The following is a 27,509-nucleotide window of genomic DNA, read 5'->3' as shown; positions in this document are numbered from 1 at the left end:
GTGATCCTATGAGGAGCCAGTGGGATCCTATCAGGACCAGCCTACGCATGAAGAAGGGGGAAGCAGCCGCCTTGGGAAGCAGAAGCCCACACAGGCACCCAGCTGCCTCAGGTTGACACTGATTTCCAGCGAGATGCTCGCTGGAACCTGCTACTACTGCTGCCCAACCTGGGTAAGGGATGCTTCAGCAGTGGTGGCAGGAGTGGTGGCACTTCCTGTTTCACCTCAAGTGACAAAACAGGACATGGCTTCCCTGGATCCTGATTGGCCTTATATAACAGCTGGGTCTAGCCTGTCTCCTTAGCATGAGCAACTTGCCTGCACAATGTAGTCTAGAGTCTCAGCAAACGATGACAATTCCAGATGGAAGCGTATGAGCTCATCCGCTCATCCACACCACAGACTTGAACTAGAATAGCAGTCAATCCCTCTTCCTTGAATTTTAATTCTGTGAGAGAATTAAGAGTATCTTAACAATTGCCAGCAACCTTTATTAACTACAGTTCCCAGGATTTTTGGCTGAGGGGGCGAGAAATAGTATTAAATCAATATAAATATGGGTGTGGGTGAGGCCTATGGTTGTCTCTCAAGAAGTCCCAGATTCAGTCTACATCATCTTCAGCCTGTGTGTACTAAAAGTTTTAAAAGGCGGAGTTTTTTCCTTGTTTGGGGGTGGGGCAAGTTTGTCTCTTCTGTCCCATTCAGCTCTTTTCCATGCCAACCAGATGACAAATTTCTGTGAAGCAGGGATAAAAGCTGACTTGCTTTGACAGGTATTTGGAAATGGGCAAACAGGCTGAAGGGAGAAAGAAGGAGCTAGCAGAGATCTAAAAGACACCAATCCCAGGGGAAGTATTAGGCAGGTCTAAAGATGAAGGGAAGCAGAAAGAGCTTAGAAGAAGGAGCCTGAGATGGGAAGGCAAGCTGGAGAAAATGATGGGCCTAGAGGAGAGGTGCACACAACCAGAAACTGCTCATTTGGAAGGAGATTCTCTTGCAGGTATGATGCATCAAGACTATTTAGTCTAGGGGAGAGGGACTTGCAGATGGTGCTAGACTACAGCTCCCATTGTTCCCGACTGCTGGCCATGTTGGCTGGGGCTGATGGGAATTGGGGAGCAACAAAGCCTGCAGGGCTTCATGTTCACCATCCCTCATTTAGTCTTCATACTTAATGTTCAGCACCTTGACTTTGCCCAGAAGCATACAAGAAACTAGTGTCATAGTTCGATATATTTCTTGTGAAACAGCCCCTATTAGGTGACAGGCTTCAGTATTCTGCACTGAAATGGAGTCCTCCAAGCCGTTTTAAAGGACAGCACCACAGAAATTAGTTTGAAGTACAGTGGTATCTCGGGTTAAGTACTTAATTCATTCCAGAGGTCCGTTCTTAACCTGAAATTGTTCTTAACCTGAAGCACCACTTTAGCTAATGGGGCCTCCTGCTGCTGCCGCGCCGCCGGAGCACGATTTCTGTTCTCATCCTGAAGCAAAGTTCTTAACACGAGGTACTATTTCTGGGTTAGTGGAGTCTGTAACCTGAAGCGTATGTAACCTGAAGCGTATGTAACCCAAGGTACCACTGTATAAACACAGAATGGATAGCAGTAGCCTGGTACACTGTGTTAAGGGAAATGTGCAAATCCTGGCCCGGGAGCAAGCTGTTAAACTGGAAGCCTCCCTCACCAGCCCCCTACCCCACCCCCAATGTATTACAAGGACCACCAACCACCATCATTTTTGTCTCGTCGGTATTTGGCTTAAGTTTGTACATTTTGCAAACACCATGCTTGTTGGCATGGACATACTGTATCTGATGCCATGTATTTCCTCCCCACTCTCCCCCCCTTCTGCCCTTTGCCTAGGCACTGGTGTTGGGTGTGTGCCACTCCTCAGTTCTGATTTATTGACTGCCCAGCTCACAGAGTGGAGTTTGTTATGAACAGGGAGTTAGGAAGCTGCAGACCCAGCAAGCAGGACGGGACATTCCTACATATCCCTGTGGGAACTGTAAATTCAGCACTACAAGTATCTGTGAGAGAAAATATACCCACCCCAAAGATGCCATCAATCTTGCCTTTATGGGCAACAGAGCCCCTCCTGGAAGCACAGGAACCTCTCTTGTGCACCATGCAGGTTTATATGGGAATTTGTTTATGTGTGTATCGTGTGCTGCATCCCTGTGAATAGAATGTCAGTGCATCTCAGTGATGCGCGTCTATATATGTGCATAGAATCCATATTTGCTGGTAAAGATAATGGGGGGGGACCTTTAAAAATGAAAGATAGCCTTTTAAAAAGATGTTTCGGATATGTAGCAATTGTTCATTTCATTTCTCCTTGTGTGTAAAGTGCATTTATTTTAAGTTTCACTTTAATTTTGAAAATGACATGGGGCTGTTTCTTCTATCAATTGGCACAGTGGTCCTGTGGAGGGTGTTTAGACCTGTTCCCTAGTGCTGTTCTCGCAAATTTAAATTGCGCCTCTTCCCTAAGTGCTCTGGTTGCCAACTGCCCGGGGGCTGCAGAGCTGTGAAGGAGGACTGACTCCTAGGAAGAGTGCTATGACCATGAGAGAGGAAGAGAAAAGCTGTTCCCACTTTCTGCCAGAAAAAAATATTCTGCCCCAAATGTCAGTTGCCCCTGGGACCTTTGCAATGAATTGAGAAGGGTGCTCTAGCCCCTGCCACCAACCCAAGGAACAAGTGCTTGCTGGGTAGTCTTCTGTATTTTTAATCTTTCATAAGTTGCCTTGGAGATTGTTTGATCGAAAGACGGATGGATAAACACCACATCATTATAATAAATAAAGCTGCTATTGCCTCCACAGCAGAAAAATATATAGGTTCTTGAATTTTTCTGCTGTGGTTCTAATAGCAGCTTCAGGTGGAAATGTTTTGAACTAATATTTGATTTTATTTTGTATCAATATAATGGAAACAACCATAGCAACAAATAGGGAAACTAAAGAAGAATGAAGTCTTGCAGGGAGGGGAAAGGATGGTGATCAGTATTTCAAAATTCTGATCATTCCCCTAATTCTCCATCTGTGAGAACTTTGTACATAAAATATGCTTGAAGCCAACTAAGCATGAAGTTCAGTATAGTCTTGTTAAGAATCTAATTCAAATTTCCCTGACACATGTATTGGTTAGTATTGGTTTTTAGTAGTTTTCAACATTCCCGACCTCAGCTAGGACTTGGCTTGACTATCATGTTTCACATGCTATAGATATGAAAGTGATGATGATGATGATGATAAGCGTTTGTATAGTGTTTTAGAGTCAACAAAGCATTTCACAAACATTGTCTCAGTAAGTCATGCAACAAACGTGTAAGGTAGGCCAGTTTTATTATCATTATTTTATGGTTGGGATATGCTGAGACTGAAAGAATAGTAGCTTGCTTAAAGCCACTTCGTGAGTTCATAGCACACGCATTGGAACCAGGGTCTTCCTTGTTTTCAACTCAATTTCTCTGACCCAGCCTACATGTAATGGGGATGTGCATGAGTGCTGTAGGTGAGTACGGACCTGTGCCTCTCTGGAAATGTTTCTGATAAGGCGTCGTTGTGCCAGCATTTCCATTTTCCCTGGATGCAGCAGCCTGTGAAGTACAAGAGGGGCAAGAGATGCCAACACAATGATTTCACCTCACAATATTTTTCAGCTACACATTAGTGGGGAGCTGCAGATTGAAATGTCTGTAACTGTCTGCAACTGCAGAACCAAATAACTGGTTTGAAGGAACATGCTGATATATTTTGATATTCTCAAAAAAGATTAAGGGGCAAATCAACTTAATCTGGCCCCCTTGTTGCCAGAGCATGCTAGCATGTGTGGGCCTGCAGTCCATTTGCAGTGGGTGCAGGGACTGAAGGCTTTTGCTCGTTTTTCTGAGTATGAGGCAAGCTTATTTGTGTGTGCCTGTGTCACCCACTTGTGTTTATCTAGTCCAGAAACAGTGGTCTGTCTCTCTTTCCTTCATTTTCCCCATCCCACTTTGACAGGTCACAGATCCAGCTTTTCCATTCTGCTGAATGACAAGAAAGAGCAGCTCTGTACTGGAAAAGGAAAACGGTTTTGTTTGCTCCTTCAGCTCCTCTATAAGATGGTTGCCAGGTTGCAACCCAGAGATTTCTCCTTTATCATCAAATCTGTTGCTGATCAGGGAAGATTCACTGACCATAGATTCTTCTGCCCATTTCCCTCCATTACAGCTAAAGCAAGCTGGCTTCCAGGTGTGCACCACCCAGCAGGTGGGACAAGTGGACAGGATCTGCGGAGAAATAGCTGGGAGAAGCTACAGCTGTTGAGTCTCCCAATTCAGCAGTAGATCTAAATGGGGAGAAGGAAATGTTGAGGCTTAACATAACACTCCAGTTTTAGGGAAGAGATGTTTTCCCCAGCAGCTACTATCTTTCTACTACAAAGAGATATCAGATGATGAGTCAAGGGCCATGAGTCAACCAAGTCCAAACGCTATAGCTAGAGAGTAACTTCTCCTTGACCTGGCGTGTTGATCTCTCTCTCTGTCAGCTCCCTCAGCCTGACTTTTGAGAAAGCACCTTGTTGGAACAGGAGAACATGTACCGTAATAGTATGCTAGCTGTACTGTTTCAATGCAAAAAGAGAATTTCTGGACTGCAACCCGGCATCCTTTTCTCAAAATAGCTGCCACCCATCTCTTCCCCACATCTCATTTTTGGAAGAGGTTTTTAAGGAAGGGGCCATTGCCTGTGGACTGGGCAAGATTGTCCCCTCTCCCACTCCCAGGCTGTAGATTGGGCAGAGAGGAGGCTTGCCAGGCCTGTGAGGGACAGATAAAGAGTTGGGCAAAGTGTTTCGGTCTGCTCAGGCAATGGATCTGTTTGTTTGTTCAGCTGCTGCCTCCAGATAAGGATTTGTTCTGCCAGATAAAAGCACCTTTGAGGTTTGGAGATCACAGCCCTTGGGGAAAAGACTAGTACGCCAGTTTGGGGGAGTCGCGACACACCAGATTGGCAGACAGACAAACCAGCCTATGCACCCGAGAATTGTCTTCTTTCATGTGCATGCAAGATTGGGGGCAAAGGGCAGTTCAGTAATAGGGCAGCTAGAAGACTTTGAGTTGCAGCAACTAATACAGGAACATGGAGAAGCTAGGTGGTGAGGAGGACAAGGAAGTATGAAGCGCTTAAGAAGGAAGAGCCCCTACTCCAGCCATTTTTACCACTTCTGACCAACTATTAAATCTTTCCCAAATTATAGAAGGTTTTCACCATAGACAAATTATAAATTATAGGTGGTTAAATCCATTCATAGATGTTTTTCACTAACTGACGTTCAGACCCTGTGTTACACAAGTCCCTTTCTATGTCCATCAGAGGCTCCTGATTTGAGATGCAATATTGTTAATATCATCAAACAGCTTCCCTTTTCCAATTTGCCCTGCGTAATGTGCACACCAGTTCGCATAGTATACTGGATAAGAAACAATTGGTTCTTCTCCATGGTAGGCAGTATGGCCTTGTCAGTAAGAAAGTGGGCTACTGGCTTAGAATTGTATGTCTGTATAAGACATACTCCAACTCTGCCTCAGAACAATCATTTTGCTCTCCAGAACTATACTCAGGTATAGTCCTATATTCCTGCCCCACCTCGCAAGGTATATTACCTGAGTTTAATATTTTGCTTATAACTTTGGTTTGTTTTACTTATGGATTGGCATTATGGGCAAACCATATATTTGGCCACCTCACCCTAGTTGCTCACCAAACTAAAAAGGCACAAGGCAAAAGCACCTGGGAAACAAATCAATTTTGGAGAAACAAGCCATGGTTTATTTGCCAGCCTGGGCTCCTTTGAAGGAAGCTGTGATATATTAATTTAATAAATATAAATAGTATTTGATTGTCTATCGGATAACTCATGCATAGCTAGAGTTTGTTAAGCAAAGCATAGGTTAGCATTATGTGCAAATCAGGCCGTTATGAACATGACAGGGAAGGTGCCAAAGCCTTAATTAAATCTTCTGAGAACTGCGTCCCATGATATATTTAAAAGATATGTCTGTGGATGGCAGCTGTATCATGTCTAAAGAACTGTCAAAATATACCTGGGTCAGAAAGATCAATACAGTGGTACCTCGGGTTACATACGCTTCAGATGACAGACTCCGCTAACCCAGAAATATTACCTCAGGTTAAGAACTTTGCTTCAGGATGACAACAGAAATCGTGCGGCGCGGCGGCAGCAGAAGGCCCCATTAGCTAAAGTGGTGCTTCAGGTTAAGAACAGTTGCAGGTTAAGAACGGACCTCCGGAACTAATTAAGTACTTAACTTGAGGTACCACTGTACACAATTTGCAGAGTTACTATCAGAATTTCCCCTAGCATGCATTTAAGCACCTTTCCTCTTTGTTGAATAAACAGTGATGTGTAAAACCATGTTGTGTTATCACTCTGAAGTGGAACAAGTAGAAACCCATGATTAAGCTGGTAACAAGATCTTGGCCATTCTTTACATTTTGATATATGGAAGCATATAAGGAAATTATGCTTCATTATTGAAATGGTGTTTTAGAGTTTTTTGCTTTTGTGTGAGCTGCCTTGAGAGAGGGGCCATGGTTCTTGCTCTGAAAGCCCTAAATATATTTCAAATAAATATTTGAATAAATTTCCTTCCAAGATGGATGCACGATTGCATTTAGCAGTGAGTGGTCCTGAGACTGTATCTTTGTTCTTTAAAATCTGGTGTGAAAAGCTGTCCTCAAGAAAGAATGCCTTCTCACTTTTCTTTTCTCTATATGTCTCATATATAGAAACAGGCAGACATTTATATTTATAAAATTCCAATATTGTGGCAAAGTACTGCAAATTACTTTGGCCAACAAGTATCTAAGATTCATCATGGACTATTCTCACAATTCAAGGGCAAATATTTTTAGCCATTTTCCACCTGATGTCTTGTATGTTTTATAGGAAACAAAAGTACTGAAATAATAATAATAATAATAATAATAATAATAATAATAATAATAATAATAATTAACAATAACAATAACAATAATTAACAATAACAATAACAATAATTAACAATAACAACAACAACAACAACAACAATAATAATAATTCCCCAGCCACTCTGGGCGGCTTCCAACAAAGATTAAAAATACATTAAAACGTCACACATTAAAAACTTCCCTAAACAGGGCTGCCTTCAGATGTCTTCTAAATGTCAGATAGTTGTTCTTCTCTTTGACATCTAATGGGAGGGCATTCCACAGGGCGGGCACCACTATCAAGAAGGCCCTCTGCCTGGTTCCCTGTAACTTGACTTCTCGCAGCAAGGGAACCACCAGAAGGCCCTCGACACTGGACCTCAGTATCTGGGCAGAACGATGGGAGTGGAGACGCTCCTTCAGGTATACTGGGCTGAGGCCGTATATGCTGGAAGTGGTGCTTAGAGATCAGTAGCCAATATTTTCCCTACAAAACTAAGGGCTTGCTTTAAAGCAACATGAAATAGTCCAAAGATTGCATGTCTCTACTTCCATCCATCTCTGTGAGGCACTAATTCAGAGTGAGCTCTAGTCCAGATAGCTTATCCATGTGTGCCATGTTGGCTATCAGATATGAAAATGTTTTAAGGTCCTCATTACTTCAGAAGGGGCTAGGAGTGCTCAGTGTGCCAGAACACTCAGTGCCTGGTATTACGAAGCAGCCCTGAGGAGATGGGCAAGCTATGATCTGTAGGATTGTTAATGACGGAAACTTTTTAGTTTTGAGTGGTTGGTGGGGAAGCAAACAATTTGTAGCGTGTTTATCCTTACCAATAAGGGAAGATGCATATGGGTGATGGTTTGGAATGCGTGAGCAGTTCTTTGATACTTGGATTTTAGCTAAATTTCATCTCCCCAAAGTGAAGGTGCGCTTATGGCACTTTCTGCCACAGGTGTGCATTTGCTGCCTTTATATGTTGGGGGAAATGTGGAACTGGAGAAGAAGAAATGCAGACATTTGAGAGGGAATTGTCAGTATAGTCTGGAGCTTGTGTGGGCGTGAGGAAGATAATACTTGTGATATCTCTTCCTTGTGCACCTCTTACTCATGAGCTAAGAGTTCTTCCAGGGTGTTGCAATGAAACTTTGCAACTTTGCCAAGACAGCTAGTCAGTTTAAGGAGAAACTGAGATAGGGCGTTAGGTTTGCAATATATCAAAGGCCAAACAGATAGGCACCTTGCAACAAGGACACACAACTGCCAATCCCTCTGGCTCTAATGCTGTGGTTCTCTAAAGGCTGTGACAGGAGAGGATGGCAAGTGTGGCAGGATGATTCAAGGACAATCAAAGAAACATTTAAACATTTCAGTGTAGTAGGATATAGTAGTGTATAATTCTTTTCGATTTTTTTTTAATTTGCAGAATATGTAGCTGCACTGTTTTTTTACTTTCTGGATGTCCCATGATCATATTATAAAGTAGTTGTGTTCTGTGTTACAAATCAAGCACTGCTAGGAGTTGTTTCTTTTTTGTTTCCCAATGTATTTCTTACCAATTAAAAAAAATGGTGTGGCACAAACAAATTTTTATGCTGAAAATGCCCAGAGAAAACAGTTTGAGAACCACTGTTCCAATGGCTCCTTACATGCTAAGCAAAAACTTTCCCTATAACCAGGCCTTTGGCCTTTAACTATCTGTTGCCTTTTAGAAGTTGGTGAGATGTTTTTAATGTATTTCTCTTTCCTTCTGGTTTTAATGCATCCGTGTGGGGTTTATCGTCCATTTGCTTGTAAGTGTCTTTGGGTTGCCCTGCGCAAGATAAAGCGACCGACAAATTAATAATTAATAATTATTTTTAAAATGCACAAAACCCCCCAGCTAATATCTAACTGAAGACTTATGTGAGAAACATGTCTGGTTCCTAGAACCTGCTGCTTTCATTCGCTATCTAACTGAAGCAATTAGCGATCATTTTCTAATCTTTATCTGGACAAGGCTAACCTCCTCCAGGAGTTTAGGGTGAAACTGAATCTCTCTCTCTCTCTGCCCCCCCCCCCCCCAGAAGGTGGCACTGTAGTGCCACTCCTGGCGAAGTAGAAAACAGGTGATGATGACCAGGCAAGATCTCCATGGCAGCATGGCATTCCTTGCCTAGATCAACTCGCCTTGCCCAGCTCATTGGGCAACTTTTAGGAAACTCATAATAATGACAGTTTTCCCAAGGGTAGGAGGGGTCTTACCCAACCATGTTTGGAATATCCTACAGCCACATAATTGATGGCATATATTGGTGAGAGCTGTGATTTTTGTCACTGCCATTTGTTGAAGTTGTTTTTAGCATATTTTTCTGATGTTATTATTGTTAGCTGCTTCAAGGGCTATGCTGAGAAGCAGGGTTTTTTTCTTTTTCTTTTTTCAATCAACCTTCCCAAAATAAATAAACAATACATTCTCTCAATCCTATTTTTCTCCTTGTTTCAGAAATAGAACTTCTGATTCCTGATTTCTTCCCTTGTCCTGCTCCCATCATCATCATTATTAACATTTATATACCATCCTTTATCCAAAGATGACCGCAACATTAAAATACAAAATGAAAACACAAATTACATAATAACTTTAATCACTTGGGTTTTTTGCAAATACCTTGAACATTATCTGTCACCTGTTGCATGCAGACCACATTTCTTATTTGCTCAGAGTAGAGGTTTTTCTTGTGTTTGCTGCTGGCTCCGCCTCCTTATTTATGCAACTGGCCCCGCCTCCCAAAGGTCTTGATAGGTTAACTGGGGTTTGGCGGGACTAGCACAGGGAGGTGGGCCACTCCAACCAGCTGGTGAGTCCCACGTGGCCAGAGGTGCTGTGCGTGGTCCTTGCAAAGAGCGCCCACAAAGGAAGGTGTGAACGCTCATTCTTGTGTAGATATCACAGTTTCTGAGACTACCATGCATTGCAGTGCAGGATTGAACACCTAGCCATATTTTAAGGGGGGACAATAGCAGTGCTTTCCTCTATTGCCCCCACAGCAAGACTCTTCTCCCATCTCTTGTGGAGATGATATCTTGCCATTCTCGCTGAGTGAAAAGTCACGTGTGTGAATATTGAACAATGGCCAAAACGGTGCTTGTGATGGATTTTTTGTGCGATCCCAAGGGAAGGCTGTTCAATCTGTGTTATTGAGGCAACAAACTATGTTGCAATATGCACAGTACATTTCGTTAGATGAAGATGACACCCCACCTAAGAAATTACGATGTCTGAAGCTGACCTAAAGCAGCATGGGTATCTGAAGTGCGTTTTGCCTGTTTCCTTCTTCCAAGTTCTCTGCTCTGCTTCTGCAACATTTTTTTAAACTGGAAAGAAAAACAAAATCATGATTTATTAATTCTGAAGCAAACCCCCGGTGCTTCTCTTGCGCGTAGTGTTTAAGAATTTATCTTCTATCTGTCCCTGGGCTAAGCAAAGCCACGCTCCTCTGTCCGATTGCCGGTTGCCTGCTGCCGGCGTTGGGGGAGCAGTCCTAGCCGCCAGCACTAAAATGGCTGCCAAGTTTTAAAATGGCTGCCAGCAGTCGCAAGGCCGAAAGGGAACAGTGTGCCTCGGCCAACTTTGAAAGGGAAGGGAGAAGAGGTGGGGGGGAAGAGAGAGAACCAACTCTGAAATATTTCCTTAGTGCTTCCCCAGCTGTTGCAGAGTATGAGGCACATTTCCTGGCTTCTTTTTGCTTTGCTTTGGCTCCGATAGAGGTAAACTTGCAGTGTTGTTGACATAGGTAACCTGAGTTCTGCAGCTAGCCTTGCTGTGCCAAGTCTGGACAGGAAAGGGATGGGCTGGTTAACTCTTTGGAGGTCTTAGGCCTCGTTTGCATGGTGAGCGCAGGTGGTCTTCCAGCACAGGGTTGAGGGGCTCAAAAATTAAGGACAGCAAAGCTATTTGAGGTCCCATAAACATTTCCTCTTGTATTTTACCTGCCCAGATACTTCTCTTTTTCTGTTACTTGTTGAATTGTCAATAAACCAAGATAAACTTTTCTTTCAAGATGCCTAGAAATCTGCTAGGTAGGCCATGCCCACACCACTGTCTGTGGGTGCTTGACAAGATACAAGATGCAAATCGGAGCTTCCATTTAGAGGAAAAAAGGGTGGCGCTGTGGTCTAAACCACAGAGCCTAGGGCTTGCCAATCAGAAGGTCGGCGGTTCAAATCCCCGCGATGGGGTGAGCTCCCGTTGCTCGGTGCCTGCTCCTGCCAACCTAACAGTTCGAAAGCGTGTCAGGTGCAAGTAGATAAATAGGTACTGCTCTGGTGGGAAGGTAAACGGTGTTTCTGTGCACTGCTCTGGTTCGCCAGAAGTGGCTTAGTCATGCTGGTCACATGACCCCGACAAACACCAGCTCCCTCAGCCTATAAAGTGAGATGAGTGCCGCAACCCCAGAGTTGTCCATGACTGGACTTAACGGTCAGGGGTCCCTTTACCTTTAGGGCATGTTTCTGACCCCCATGGTTAAAGAAAAAAGGGGTTTTCTCCTAACCAAGAGGGATATTTTTTCAATCAGCAGAGGAATGGGTTGGGTATGGATTTTCTATCTTGGACACTGGGAAGAAATGAGTCTTTAGCCAACTAGGTCTAGGATTCCTAGATGCCATTTAGCATGGAGTTTCTTTGAGTAGTGTAGAAGAAAAAGAATGCAGGCATGGTCTGCTTCTGCCACCATAGCAAGTTGAAGACAGGATGACTTCCATCTGCGACAATATTCCTTTCAAAGCAGGCGTGACAGGCCCAGGAACTCTATGCTAGATGGCATCTGGAAACTAGGTAGTATTGAAAAAACAACAGGAACAAACCCATACACTTCAACTTTGGATTAATTCTGGTTTACATGGATTTGAATCCCCACTCAAACACTAGAGATGGGTTGAGGGAGTGGAAATAACTTTGGAATACTTTGATAGTTGCTGTGAAACCTGTTTAAAGCTTGTTAAAGTATGGGATCTTGATACTTAGCCATACTTAAAATGTCCACCTCATGTATCTGTGCATCATTTGTACTGTATCTTCTTTCTTAGGTTCATATCTTTGCAAGACGATTTCAAAATTTCTCCATTTCTGTGCACCTAGTAAATCATGTAACTCCTTTTCACTTCACATGCATTATAGTTCTATAATTCTTACAGTAGTCCTGTAAGGAAGGTCAGTATTATTATCCTCATATTGCAAAAAGGGGTGCTGAATTAGAGAAAGTGGCTTACCAAATGGAATACAGTATACACATTACTTTTGCTCCGGTGCACTCGTACTGCTGCCGCTTGAGGTCAGGTACACATGATGTTAGCCACAGTCCATATCTATTAGTTTCTTGAGAAATACTCTGGCTTGATACACTTTCCTTCAAACCAGCTTTCATCTAACTTGAAAATGCAAGCTGCAGATAAGGTGAGATGTGTACAGTTCAGGCAGCCATTGTGCATGGGCAGCTGGCAGCTTCCTTGAACAGGATTTTCAGGGGTTTGCGGGTGAGGGGGAACAAAATCAGGCAATGCACATTAGGTGAAGATGTTGCCACCCCCCTCCCTGGTGTGTACAGCAATGTTCAAATGTGGGGTAGGGGGAGCAACCTCACTGCATTTTAAGCCACTAATGTATGAATACTTAGTGAGCTCATGGTAGAAAGAGAGTCAAACCAGGCACTTGCTGAGTTATAGTGCAGTCTTTTAGCTGCTGTAGATTCCAGCTCACCTGGCTGATTAAAAACCACTGATTTGAAGGGCTTTTCTTTTCTTGTCAAGTGCTCTCTCTAGAATTTGGCATTTCAATGTGCTCGTGCAATACCTCTGGCACCTAATGACCAGGGTGGACAAACTCTTTTGCTTCCATCCTTGGGGTTCTTTGAGGCTTGAGAGGCATTAGCTGGTAAATGAAACCTTCAGGGAAAGTCGTTCTTAAGTGGTAGTGAGGCCTTGAGGAAAAGTGTGTGTGTGTCTAAAAGGACAAGCCAGTAAATAGCACAGCGACTTGTGGGGACAGAACAATGGAAGCCCTTGAAGCTCTGCAAAGGGAGCAGAAGCTAAAGATCTGCATGCTCCAGAGGAAGCCCATCACATTCTCTCTGTGTATATATACCCCCATGCCAGCTTCTGATATAATAAGGAGGTGGCTTCCATGTTTGCATGGATGTGATGGGGTGGTCCCACTTATTAAACAGAGTCAGAGTAAACCCAACAGACAGTTTAGGGCTCACCCAGACTTTACAGCTCAGTCGGAGCAAACGTCAATTGCGCAACACTGCTCAGCCCCAGCTTTCTGAACACAGGCCAAGCAGAAGTGTGGACAAGCCCTCAACTCTTATATTCTGAACCTAAATAATCCCTGCCCTGAAACAAGCAAACTCTTGAGACCTCATTGCACATTATAATAGTGGGTCTTTAAATGTGATCCAGTCACATGGGAAGTGAGGCTTGATGGGCTGCAATTAAATGTGAAAAAATGATTTGCGAATGAGGGTCCTGAACCTTTCCGCCTCCTGCTTATCACCCCCTAATTTGTCCCTCAAGGTGATTTTCTCCATGCCTAAGTCAGTTTTGATAGAGGAGCCCAGCTGGAGGGAATCACATCAGGTGACAAACTGCAGGGAGGTAACTAGGAACAGTGGAGAATTTGCAATCTGTTTGCTTTTTAATTTGGATTCTCCCTCTCTTCTGTATGAATGGGGCAGACCCGCATTTAGTCTGCCACTATTGCATGTGGTTTTGACCTTCGTGCATCATATTCCATCACTTAAGTGCTTCTAGGTCTGTTGATCTATTGACAGTTTAAACCTGGGTTTCCCAAACTTCAGTCTCCAGCTGTTCTTGGACTACAATTCCTATCATCCCTGACCACTGGTCCTGCTTCTTAGGGATGATACCTATGTGGGGAATAAGAACAGAGCCATCCAGGATCATATGTGTGTGTGTATTTTAAAAAATCAATGGCAGTCATAGGTAAAAGGTAAAGGGACCCCCTGACCATTAGGTCCAGTCGTGGACGACTGGGGTAGCGGCGCTCATCTTGCTTTACTGGCCGAGGGAGCTGGCATTTGTCCGCAGACAGCTTCCGTATCATGTGGCCAGCATGACTAAGCCGCTTCTGGCAAACCAGAGCAGCACTTGGAAATGCTGTTTACCTTCCCACCAGAGTGGTACCTATTTACCTACTTGCACTTGACGTGCTTTTGAACTACTAGGTTGGCAGGAGGGACCGAACAATGGGAGCTCACGCCATCTCAGGGATTCGAACCGCCAACCTTCTGATCAGCAAGCCCTAGGCTCTGTGGTTTAGATCACAGCGCCACCCTCGTCCCTTAATTGCAGCCATAGGGGGACCAAATTGGATTGGGACTGCAGCACTGGTATGGTATTTGCATGTTTTTCCCCAAGGGGCAAATAGCAGCTTCAGGAAAGGAGAGGGAGAATTTAATTAGGAGAATAGAACTGGTGTTTAGGTGTGTGTGGAATTAAACACATGGCAGGAAATGCCATTTACGTTTCCAAGCACAATTCAAAGTGTTGGTGCTGACCTTTAAAGCCCTAAATGGCCTTGGCCTAGTATACCTGAAGGAGTGTCTCCTTCTCCATCGCTCAGCCCAGACACTGAGGTCCTCCTCTGAGGGTCTGCTGGCAGTTCCCTCACTGCAAGAAGTGAGGTTGCAGGGAACCAGGCAGAGGGCCTTCTCAGTAGTGGCGCCTGCCCTGACATCCTTCAGATGTCAAGGAGATAAAGAATTACACAACTTTTAGAAGACATCTGAAAGTTGGTGTTTTATGTTTTAACATATGCTATAAGCCATCCAGAGTGGCTGGGGAAACCCAGACAGATAGGCAGCATTACTATTACTACTAGTAGTAGTAGTACTACTAAGCTGTCCCTGCCTAGGCACAGCCACCAACTGTGTTACCAAATTAACCTTCATCCTTCAGATTTTGTAGTGTGTCTGTAGACAAGGAAGAAGAAACGATCTCATAGGTTGTGTCAGGCCAGAGATGCCTGCAGAACAAGAAAAAATGCTTGGCAGAATAGACCCCAGTATTAGGCAGGTGAGGTGGCCTGCCTCAGGAAGCAGGTTTGGCAGTGCTATTAAAAGACAAGCAAAATGTCAATTATTTAGTTTGTTATATTTTTAGAACCATGACAGGGGTGCAGGGGTGCCATTTGAAATTTTCTGCCTCAGTCACAAAAATACATTCAGCATTTCTGAAACCTAGTAACGAACAAATCCAGATGGCTCCTTTGAGTGAGCAGTGCCATACTCTTCAGCAGTGGGTGAAAATAATCCTGGGTGATCTGGTGGAGGAAGGAGCACAGGCTTCATTCTTCGTAATCTTGTAGGGTTGGAGCATGGAAACAAGAACCCTCTACTTCATCCTCCTGTCCTGTAGCATCATATCAAAGGACCTCTCTGATTACGGCAATCAGTTGTTTAAAAACAGCCAGGTCTCCTGGCCATTTCCAGTGAAACATTATTTGTTGCTTAGCTTTTTGGAGCAGCCTTTCTATTGGCCACAAAAAGGAGTGAAGTGGTGCAAGATGCGCACACAGCGGGCCTCAGCTATTGCCCGTCATCTTCTGTTCTCTGTTCCAACCATCTCCTGATGTCAGTTTTTGCTTCTGTGTTTCAGAATCCGGACAATCAGACAATTCAAACCAGCAAGGAGATGCGGACATCAAACCACTGCCCAATGGTGAGTGAACTCCTGCCCAGGAATCAGATTCCCCGGTCACTTCTCCTGACTATTTGTCTCCTCACACAGAAGCCTTTTATTTCTCCCCTCCCCTCAGATCCCCATTTCTGAGGCCAGGTTGGGGTGGGTGGCAGGTGCTGCTGCGAATCAGAGGTCTTCACCATCTGGTTTGGAATCATTCCCTTCATATTTGAGAAATAAATGTAGCAGATTGTGAGACCTAAAAGGGGTGCTGAGATTTGATTAATGGATATGGCCAGATCTGAGAGCGGGAGCCTTGGACTCAGATGTGAAGCACTGGAGAAATGGAATTCAGAGTTGACCTAGAAGGGAGATTGCAAACTAGACTCACTTTCTGCCCAACTATGCTATAGCAAGCCACCTCTTGTTGCTGACCCCTGTTCTCATTCCATTTTGTCCTCATGACCTCTCTTCTTCTCTTTGCAGGGCATTTGACTTTCCAGGACTGTTTTGTGACATCGGGTGTCTGGAATGTTACGGAGCTGGTGAGAGTGTCACAGAGTAAGTCAGAGCAACTGAAACTTCTGGGTTGCTGTGCTGTTCCTAAGGGGATTAGGATTCAGAGAGACCTGTGCATGTGACCTCTGCGGCTGTAGCCTCATCCTTTCCTCACTTTCTTAGCTTTCAGACTTGTTGCACAGTGTACTGTGACATCTCTGACTATGACTGGGCTGCCTTTTCAAATGGCTCTGTGGTCTTGTTGCTAAGCTAAGCCCATGGAAGCTGGATTTGATGAAGTGAAAGCTTGTGGAGTCAGATTTGAGAAATTGCTAAAGTGGACATCCTCCATATTCATGCTCGTTTTAAGGAGTTATGAATGCAAGACTCTTTCTCCTAATCACGGTCTTGCCCTCAGCAGCATCACAGCCTCATCCCTTCTCCTACTTAATGCATTTACATTAGATGCACATTAAAGGAGCAGGGAAGGGGAAGCATCCCAATTACATGTTGAATGTGGTGTAAAAATAGGGGCTTTTTTCCTTCTCAGGTTTCAACACCTGGAAAGGTTGACATTGTCGCAAAAAGATTTTGTCTCACTTGCTCCGGGCATCTTGTTCTGTGGGTCCAACATGGATTCTAAGAGTCCTTCCCAGCCAAAAGGTTTGTTAGTCTCAGGGAACAGAGTGCCAGTCGTCACAAGGATAGCAGCTAGTCCAAATGGACAGAGCCAGCCCTACTCTTTAGCAGAGTAATGTTTTAATTTTTTTACCATCATTAAGGTTGCCATTTCAACTTTCTATGTCAGGCACTAGAATGTGTCTGCAAATAGGCTAGCAGGATCAGTACAGGAGGCACAAAATGACAAGAACCAGCGACGGCAGTGCCCAATCCTAGCAAGGGATTCTTTGAGGTTCTTCTCATTCCTATTATTGCTACCATTTCTAGGGAGGCTGATGTGTAGGACCATCATAGGACCTCCTTCGCATCTTTAAGTCCAGTTGAGGTAGTTGATCCCAAATATTGCAAGAATTAATATGAGCATTTTGTGACTCTCCTGGTTATTATTATTTTAGGCTATTTTCATTGGTTGCATTAGAAGTTTTTGGTTTGTTCATCGTTTTATGGATGAAATTGGAAAGTTTTAGAAAGCAGGCTTTCAAGTTCTCCCCTTAGCTAGAAGGGAAACAGACACTCAGTTTCCAAGTTACCTAACCAAGTGTTGACTTATTTAGCACCATATAGTGCCAACCCAGTTCTGCTCTCTTTGGGCAACAAATTTAGTAACCCGAATCTGCTTACACTTTTATCTTTTCCCTTTCCTTGTGTGCCATTATATTTCAATTTGCTGCCTTTCTCTTTGGCATTTTCCTGCACTCAGTAGCTTCAGCTACTGGTCATGCTACTACAGTCAGGGCTGTAATGTGCTTATCTATCAGCAGTGACACTTTTCTAGAAAAGGAGGCATCAGAACTCACTATGAATGCCTCCCTTGTTCTCTTAGAATGACCGGAACTGAGTTCCAGCAGCTGGAACTGAGTTCCAGCAAGTTCTGGCTGAAAAAAACAAAAAACCCTGAGTAGCAAGCCATTTGCTGATTTGACTGCTGAATCTCCTGTTTCCTAAAGCATGGGGAAAGCAACCAATGAAATCCATGCTGTCCGGCTTCCTTGCACTATGACCCCTGGCTGAAAGCTGTCATACAATGACAATGTCAGGACTTTTACTGGGTGCACGTTGCAATAGTTGGTTTGCCTTTCAAGGGTAGAATCAGTTCTAGAGGACAGATGTTGGCATCTTGAAGTTAGCAAACTGCCTGAGCAACACCTCAGCAGAGCACCCTGGCCTGGTTTCCATGTAACAGTTCTGTTAGAGGAAATAGACTGTTTTTGTAATTCCAGATGCTGGAGTCAGCAAATGTCTCTGGTTGTCAAAAACTAATGACTAAGATAACAGTACCGAGAGATGGAGCTTCTTCAAGCCTGGTGACATCTGCCTTCATTCTGCAGAGCACATGGTGGGAATGTGCTAGTAGCCAAGATTGTCCCTAACTGGCCTTGCCAATATTATACCAAACCACCTTTAATACCTTCATTCAAGAAGATGGCAGCTACTGATTTAGGAAGTCAGTTTGACATTTTGTTTCTCTCTTGATGCCGATCCCCCAGTCTCTGAGTTTTTCTCTCATTCTTCAGCTCCTGTTGCCACAGCGTCTGGTCCAAATTTCTCACTGGCTGACCTCGAGAGTCCCAGTTACTACAACATCAATCAAGTGGCTCTTGGTAGACGGTCAATAACATCTCCACCTTCTAGCAGGTATGTCTCCCCACAACTGTTGCATAATGCAGAAGTCCTGCTGGAGGGCCTCAGCCTTGGAAGCAAATGATGCCTCTTTTACCAGTGTCCTCTCTCAGTCAGTCCCATTGTGAAGGATGCCTGGGCAGTAGGAGGACTATCTACTGTTGTAAACCAATACTTTCCAAAACCACAGGGCACTGGTGGAATAAAAGAAAACTGCTGCTTGCCCTTCCTAGTCTTGATGTCAACTAACCCCTCCAAACAAGAAAGCCCAGGCTCTGGAGGAGGAAGGCCTTCCTCAGCTGGTACCCTATTTCATCACTCAATGGTTGCTTATGGTCTGCCCTTCTGTGGTCTCTTCCCATTGCAGTTCCACCAAGCGGCCCAAGTCGATAGATGACAGCGAGATGGAGAGCCCTGTAGACGACGTGTTCTACCCTGGGACAGGGCGGTCCCCAGCAGCTGGCAGCAGCCAGTCCAGTGGGTGGCCCAACGATGTGGATGCAGGTAGGGGGCACCAACTTTGCACCCCCAGTTCACATAGATCTTGATGGGAAACTAAAGCAGAAGAGACTGGGCTGCCCTCTGGCCTTCATGTGCTTAACACTCTTCTTGTACTGTATGGGCTGCACAAATTCCTTTTACAGAAGCAAGGACCTCCTGTTGTAAATTTTGTTCCTCCAACACAGTGGTCACCTTTCTAGATAATGCCTTAGGTTTGTGAGGCAGGATTTAAAAGGAACATAGGCAGATTCTAGTCTCTTCTGACACATATTGCTTGAGGTATTGTAGACTGCTGTAAGTTCTGGTCCTGATACTCAGAGTTTTCCTTTGCATCCCCTGAGACATTTTGCAGAAAGTGCAGGCCAAGTGGTAGCTGTGTTAAGGATCTGAAGGAACTGTGTTTGGACAGCTACCTACAGATTCCACAGGCTGGATAGAACATTTCAGAGGAGCAGAGATATAGTTATTTACGACAGGCTTGGGGTGTAACTCTTTAATAGACAAATCCCCGATGCAGGATTAGAGGGGAGCCCAGACCTAAAATAAGAGAAATGGGGTGAAATGGGGTGGGGATGAGACACAAGGATAGAATGACAAAAAGAGAACCCAGGACCAGCAAAGTTGTGGCCTGAGACCAAGTGGTACGGATCCAAGCACAGTAGTTGGATGCTAAGACAATGTAAGTCCTGAAATAAGCCTAGGATTCTGGAGCATGGAAAGAAGGGACCAGTGGGACGCTATTCAGTAAAGCATTCTAGTGTGTAGGCACAATAGAGAAAAGAGGTAAATTGCACACATTGAACACAGAGATATTCACATTTACATGATGTTTGCATAGAGCATAATACAATGTAGTATAGATTTGCAATACAGAGGATATGATTTCTAAATGTTCCCTGTGTCATGTGTTGTTGGAAGTAAAATGTATAAGCACTGATGCCAGAGAAGATGCTAGCTTGTAGATGCCAAGCGGAGGTTGTGAGTGACAGCATGTATTTGTTGGTTGTGTGCATGAGGGGGTCTCTGTGAATAAAGAGGAAGGGGATTAATAAGGAGAGAGGCAGCTTGGGTGCAGGTTTGTGAGAATGGAGAGGATGCTACATGGAGTCTGTTGGGAAGAGGCTTTGCTGAGATGCAGCAGCCTCTGAGGTGAGGCACAGCAACTGTTTGTACTGGGATTGCTTACTCAGTGCTGGGAATCAGCTGCCCTTAGGCTGGAGCATAACAGCAATCTGTTTATCCAGGGATTCCTTGTTGCAGGCAGGCTTGGGATTCAGATACTTCTGGGATAGGATGCTGTTGCTGTTGAATTGTTATGTGGAAGCAGAGTTCTCTATTTGGAGACCAAAAGACAAGAAGCAGAATATAATTAAAAACCAAAACGCTTAATGGATGGAAAAAAGGGATGGGGGGATGAGATCAACATCCATAGCCCAGCAGGGGAGCATAGTTCAGCTCATTTGAGAGCCCTTTGTCAATTCCTAGTCTTTCTAACTAAGGGACTTCAGATGCCAGAGCTTGACACGGTCTGCACCTGAGACTTGAGTGAGCTGAATTCAGTTCATGCTAATCAGGAGGTGGTTGCAATGCTTTGTCTGTATCCTGTTTTCTTGACTGACACACAAACCCTTTGCTATCATTTTGAAATAGCAGTTTTCTGACATGACTCGTGTCATTCTCTGGTTAGGGCATTTGTGTGCTTGCTTGGTGATATTTTTCTCTGCATTCCCAATGAGATCATTTGCCCATTTTGAAACGTGGAAATAAAAAATGATTGACAAATTCAGACTTCTTTGCAAAGTTGAAATGCGCTTTCGAAGTATCGCCAACGTTCATGACTGTCTGTGGTGAGAGTGACTAGTGTGAGCAGGTTATACCCGCTTCAGTTAGCTAACAAAATTCCTTCCCACGCCAATCATCTCTTCAAATTCCTGTCCAGCATTTGCAGGGATGATTGTGAATCTGTGATATCCTGGGAGAAAAGAAGGAAATTGGTTTCAGAATAAAACTCCTCTTACACTGGCTTTTTCCATTGATCTTTCTTTCATCCTTTTATATGTTAGCAATAAAAAAATTATCCAACCCCATTAGGCATCTGCTTATCAGCATTCTTAGCTAATGACAAAGAGACATATATTCCTATGGTACCTGCTACCCACACCTTGCTAACAAGTCAGATGTCTCAGCAGAAAGGGGACCTCCTTGCTGTGTATATTTGAGGAAATGCTCTTGCCTGAAAATTTTATAGGGTATACATTAGATAGCTATGAAGTAGGTAGTTTATGGACATTGCACAATTGCTGCAGGAACTAAGCAACTCTGCATCTTTGGAGAGCTAACTGAAATTACCATAGAGGCTTCCAAGAACAAGAAAGAACACTATCTGGTAAAATCTATCTACCCCCGCCCCAACCAGCACATTCACACTTGTAGAATTCCTAGCGTTTGACATTGCGAAAAGCATAAGTCAGATCCAAAATTGGCCAGCAAATGGTCTATGGAGGGCCCAGGCGAGGTCGGAGCTGCAGGTCCACTCCTGCCTAGTAATAGAAAGTGAATGACAGGAGATGCACGTCTTCTTTTGAGAGGGAGCCTTGAAGAAGATGGCCTTTGCTTGGAAACACAAAAACAACAAGTGCAAAGACTTGGTGAAATGGGTTGCTAATTCTCAGTGTTTGGCTGCCAGATTTGGAGTCAAGAAGCAATTTACCCTCTGGTCCGGGTAGGAAGTGTATGGAGCGCTTTTTCCATTTGCCTTCCCAGGCAGCATGTGGCACATGTCTTCTTGAGCCAGTTGCTCTCTAAGCACCTTCTGCACTACACCTGCTCTCTGTTTGCAGCGCATTCGATAGGATAGGGTTGTGCAGCGGAACTGTGGGGAGTGAATGTACTTTGCACCTGGGGGCTGCTCTAGATTAGGCTTTTAGTTATGCATTTGTAATCCTGTCACATCATCCTGTGCTGCGCTTAGATGATATGATCCCAAAGGTGTCTCCTCCCCCTTAGAAGCCTCAAGGCTGTGGAACAGGTTGTATTCATATGCATTCCCCCTCTTTCTCTCTCTCCTCTCCCCCCTCCTCCTTTGTCTTGTTGAGTTTTGTTCCCAGCCATCTCAACAAATCGCCAATTAAGCAGCGCAGCTGCAGGGCTTGTGTGAACAGCTGGAGAGACCATCCAGCCGTCTGACAGGGACAGGTGTTCACAGCTGGCTGGCAGCCCCCCTCCCCATCCCTGTGCTCAGGTATCAGGTGTTAGGCAGCTGGCATGAGATAACAGGCTGGGGGCTTTTCTCTCCCAGGCCCCCTTGCCTGCTGCTGAAGTGCCAGATTGTGCTGGATTACAGAAGCAGCAGCAAACATGAAAACCATGGCCCATCTCCCTTAGCGGCAGTATAGCAGCTCCCACCATTCAAAGGGTGTGTCGCCAGTTTGCTTGTTGTACACACATTGGGATGTTTTTTGTAATTGACAGCCCTGTTTACTGGATGGCTGTAGGCTTCTGGACAGCAAATTCAGGGTCAGCCCACAGCACTACAAGAATAGGCACACACTCCAAGGAAATTAATTAGTGGGTAATTAGTAGGAGATTTGAGGTAAAGTTCTAAGTGCTGAACCTCAACTCTGACACTGCATAGTACTCCGCACCCAAATTTATTTCTCGGTGTTCTAGTCAAAGATGGCTGCAGACACAACAGCTTGTGGTGGTTATTAAGGAGCCACTGGATCAATTGTGGTCTCAGGGCAGAAGCATCAAAGACCAAGCAACAGCCTTTTTTTGGTCTGGGCAATATTCTTTTCCAGTAGGACTTGCAACAAAATGATGCAGCATAGAGTGCTCCAGTTCAGAGATCTAGTCAGATGGCCATGCTGTTTTCCAGGATACTGCATTTCCACATACACACTTCTGGTATGTGCCTCCCGCCCCAAACAGTCCTGTAGTCCTTTGTTCAGTCCTCATTGGAGTATTCCCCCTTCCTCTGTTTTTCAATGGGTTGTTTGTTTGTATGTTTGTTTGTTTGTTTGTTTGTTTGTTTGTATGTATGTTGTTTCTACTGCCACAGTCTTTGAGATTTCCAGGAGCGTGCTAATATCTGGAGCTCCAGTGGCTGATGCTGTTTTGACTACATAAGGATACACATTCAGAAAACTGGTTCATTATTAGCAAACAACAATCATTCTCAACCCCAATCCCACAGACAACTGGATAATTGCTGGGGGTCTCTGCAGAACAGTTAACATATGTTTTGTTTAAGAAAGAATGCACATGCAGAACTTGCATTTTACTAAACTTCTCTGCCCCCGTTGACATTGTTATCAAAAACTGCCAGCAGCATATTATGAAATAAACTGGCCCAGGCCAGGCATCTAAGAAATCCCCTTTAACTAGTAATTTTTTTACTGGGGGAACAGTATGCTGCACCAGTGTTCTACTGTGAAAATTATGAGCCCTAGGTCAAATCAGCCTCAGTCTCTGTTGTCTGAAAAAGATAAAACAAGTCATGGGCCACATACAGATACTGACCATTTCACCACCTTTCCACAGGGCACCGGTGGTCTGCATACCATCATTTGAGAAACTCTGGTATGTAGGATGTAATTCTGCTAAAGCAGTTCCAAAAAGAAAGAAAGCATGAAGCGACTCTATTCTTTGACTATTATTTGTCTGACTGAAAAAATCACATAATTCCCACGGCTTGGGGTGGGTGGGTGGTGGAATCAGAGACATAATAATAGTTACTAAGAAAATTGAACAAGGAGTATTATGGCACCTTAAAGACCAACCAACATATTATGGCAAGCTTTCATGGACTGCAGTTCACTTCATCATATGCAACTGTTGAAGTGGACTGTGGTCCATGAAATCTGATAGCACAATAAATTTGTTAGCTTAAGACACCTAGTCCTCTAGGAAAGATAAGCACAAGCTAACATGCCAACCTGTTGGACAAGGAATTTGATTCACCGGGAGACTTGTGCTGGTGACAGTGGTATATATTGAAGTAAGACATACTTAAGCTAAAAATAAGACAGTGAGAGGATTCTATTCACTGAACAGCTGCCCTTGAGAGGACAGGTAATATATGGAACCTTAAGAGCAGGAGCATCGTGCATGAATGGCCAGTGGAAACATTGTGGATTTTATTGCCCAAACTGCTCAGCATTTTTGCTATTGAAATGGCACGTCTCACCCTTTAAATCCAGACATTTGTGAACCCCAAGTATTTATTTATTTTTAATTGCCTTCTACTCACATGGCTTTCTTAAAACAAGTTTTTAAATAAAAAAAATAGATACTAGGGGTTGTCTTTGTCTATTTACATTCTAGTCGCTGAAGTCTTTTCTGAATCGTGTCACCTGCTCATTTGTTTCTTTGTATGCTTGTTTCTGTTGCGTTTCTGTCACTGGCAAACACATTTTTATAGCGGTACCCAGCTATTTAAACAGAGCTACTTAGATTGAGATGTGCATGTGTGTTTGTGGCTGCCACAAGTTCTTACTGGATTTTACTACATGAGCTTTAACTGCTCAGCACTTGTGTGTTCCTGGAAAATATAGATATCTCTTCCTATTTTGCTGCTGTTGTTAAGTCACAGGGGACCAGTTTGTACATCCTTATCAGAATCTGCTCTGTGAGTCAAGTTTGACAGCTAGGTGGGTTTGCCCACTTGTCAATCTCATGCCGTCACATGATTGACAGAGCACCCACCTGTTAAAACCCCTTGCACTTTGCAAATCCACTTTTAAGCCCCCAGTCGTCCCTATTTTCCCATTGCAGAGCTAGTACCAGTTTCAGCTTTAGATCTGGAAAACGGGGCAAAGATTAAAAATCTCATTGCACAGCACCACTCACAACTGGAGCTCCCGGCAGCAGCTTTCAGGTTTTAAAAAATTAAGATACTGGGAAATCTGACATGGAGCTCTTGCATCTCATGTAGTTTGGCCCTTAACTCTTATTAAAAACAAGGGGTACATACTCATTATTTTTTTAAAAAAATTACTAAGCTTGATTCCGGACTAGCCCAAAGTACTCTGTGGTTCTCTGAATGTAACCTGCAGTCTGCATATACTTGAGCCCCAGAGGAAGTAGCCTTATTTCAAGATACAGCTCACAGCCTGTATGTTCTCCTTGTACTGATTTCATGACAGGTTTTAGCAGGACTTCCCTTGCCCAGAATGGTATATCATATTTCTGTGCTAAGCGTGTACAAGTGCTGAAAGATCACTTAGAGCAGGGAAGATTCAGGATGTGCCTTCTGGCTCTCTTCCTTTCCAGACTAGGAGGTCTGCTATGTGGAATGGCAGAGTGGGGAACCTTGGGCTTCCGTGGCCTCTTTTTGCTTTGTTTCTAAGGGCCTGCACAGCCACACACGTATCTCCCGAGAGGGAGACAGCCTGTGAGTCTTGGGGTTGAGGACATGAAGGAGGGCACTTTGCTCTCTGGCTTCCCACCTGTAGCATCCTGTTTCTCCCTAAGAGTGGTACAAAGGAGGGCAGCTTGAGTCTCCACATTCCTTGAAAAAACGGCTGATTTAGAAGCAGTGTGCATATCAATCAGACTATGCAATTGGTTCTGCGGTGTTTTGGAAGGGGGAAATGGTTTGAGAGCTCCTGAAATATACATCAGGATAAGATCGCAACATGTGCAACCAGTGGGGAAACAGCAGGAGTCATTTCTGAAAATTGATCCATTTGGAAAAGATAGATCCCTTGTGAGTTACTAAAACATCCTTGTATTTCTGGGTTTGCAGGCAATTCTCAAACAAATTCTAATAACACCCAAGTGGCAGGTCTGTGGGCATTACTCTCACAGAACTGCAGGGCGAGAGTGAGGCTTCAATTACCTCTGAGCATACCTTCAGAGGAGGAGGGGCAATTGTCATGCAAATGAGAATTCTGGCAAATTTCATTCCCATTATAAATCTAACTTTAAACCTGCATGGAAATACCCTGAAACAAGGTCTTTCAAAGCACTAATAAACACTCTTCACAGATTAGTTCACATTGCTCAGATTACAGAGTGACACAAGCGAGGTGCACAACCATCTCAGCTGTGCCTGTAGGACAAGGGATAGTTTTGCAGTAATTGGGTGGGGGGGCAAAGAAGGAAACCAACCCTCTTCAAGAGGAAGGAAAATTGTGGTGATCTAGTGGGATCAGCAAGCAAGCAATTCATATGCTCCCTGGGCTGTCATTCCAGGCTCTCTACAGATAATTAAAGTTTAGCTCTTAGTACATGTTAAGTGCTGTAGAAATAATATATGATGACTATGTCTTTGCATATACCACTTCTGCAACACATATTGGAATCTGACTGTTTCAGCGGAGTTATTGTGCAGTGAGCGGGTAGCTTTTATGAAGGATAGATGTACCATACATGCCAACTGCTTCATAGACCTGTTCACTGGCAGGCAAAGAGAGACACAAGAAATTCAAAGCAGCCATTGCCCACACACTCTTTCCCATAGACCTGCAACAGCTGAATCCTGGCAAAGGGGGCCTATTCAGACTGTGAGCTGGTCCACAAGAGTGAACGAAAGAGCACGGCTAAATACTAATCCATCTTTCCATCTGTTAAACCATGCACTTTCTCCCTGATTCCTTGCCAGGACCGGCTTCTTTAAAGAAGTCAGGGAAGCTGGATTTCTGCAGTGCCCTGTCCTCCCACACCACCTCCCCGAGAATGGCTTTCACCCATCACCCGCTGCCTGTCCTAGCAGGAGTCAGACCAGGTGAGAACAAAGCCATTTTCTTAGGGGGGCGAATGGGGTGGATTGTGGGCAAGGGTGGGGAGGCAAGGGACAGAGCTGTCTCCCTGAAAGGGCATGTCAGAGTTCTCAGTCATGTCGGTTCTGGCAATGGTCTTCTGCTCTCTCTCTCTCTTTCTCTCTCTCTTTCTTTGTTCTTTCATTTTCTTGCTTTCTCTTTCTGCTGCTGAGGCAGCTTAACACGAGGATTGTATAATGCATCCTGGAAGACCGATCATTTTGGTGGGATGGGGTTTTCACCAAGTTTTCCTGCTCCATTAATCCGGATCGACTTGGGCAACATCGAGTCAAAGATGACCGTAGTGGACTAGATGTTCTGGTTTGACATACGGCAGTTTCGTATGCTTCTATGAGAACCCTATGGAAAAAGAGTGTCCAGAATTAATTGGGTTTAGATTTAAATATCTGGAAAAACACATGTAGAACATCCATTGGGGTGTTAAATATGAAATTCTAACAGACACCAAAGTAGCACATCAAGATACACTCAGGTTTGTATGTTGCGTTTCCTCCACCCCACCCCATCCCACCCCACCCCCACTCCACCCCGCAAATTAGCTTTCTACCCCCAGATTAAAACAACAACTGCTGTGGAGTTGTAAGCCCCACTGAAGGGAAGGTGACTTAGGCAAGTTTTAAGTACCTTTCTTAGAAATCTATATTTTCAAAGCAAAAAATTACTTGCAGTGTATTCTAAGTGTCTGCTTAGAGACTGATTTGCCGCACTAATTTCTCGTCCAAAATTTATTTATTTACTTACTTTAGTTATTTATACACCACCC

The 27,509-nt window shown here is 44.1% G+C and overlaps 2 protein-coding genes across 12 annotated transcripts in view; both read left to right on the top strand.

Annotated features, from left to right (window-relative positions):
• The window catches only part of LOC310834806 (tetratricopeptide repeat protein 39A-like), a 501,953-nt gene that overhangs the window by 399,207 nt on the left and 75,237 nt on the right, over positions 1 to 27,509 (top strand). The window lies entirely within an intron of this gene.
• Positions 1 to 27,509, top strand: part of NFIX (nuclear factor I X) — a 249,515-nt gene that overhangs the window by 192,970 nt on the left and 29,036 nt on the right. For 7 of the 11 annotated variants that reach the window (XM_083719291.1, XM_083719286.1, XM_083719283.1 and 4 more), the window contains 5 exons: positions 15,639 to 15,701; positions 16,149 to 16,223; positions 18,356 to 18,476; positions 18,829 to 18,965; positions 26,569 to 26,691. In XM_083719291.1, coding sequence (XP_083575417.1) covers positions 15,639 to 15,701; positions 16,149 to 16,223; positions 18,356 to 18,476; positions 18,829 to 18,965; positions 26,569 to 26,691 — 519 coding nt within the window. The remainder of the gene's footprint in view (positions 1 to 15,638; positions 15,702 to 16,148; positions 16,224 to 18,355; positions 18,477 to 18,828; positions 18,966 to 26,568; positions 26,692 to 27,509) is intronic. The other 4 variants (XM_083719288.1, XM_083719284.1, XM_083719289.1 and 1 more) reach the window with 1 other exon arrangement.

The sequence above is a fragment of the Podarcis gaigeae genome (genome assembly GCF_964106915.1).
Source record: "Podarcis gaigeae genome assembly, chromosome: 17".
NCBI classification, from domain to species: domain Eukaryota; kingdom Metazoa; phylum Chordata; class Lepidosauria; order Squamata; family Lacertidae; genus Podarcis; species Podarcis gaigeae.
Note: the sequence above shows the minus strand (reverse complement) of the source record. Positions and strands in the feature narration are given on the sequence as shown.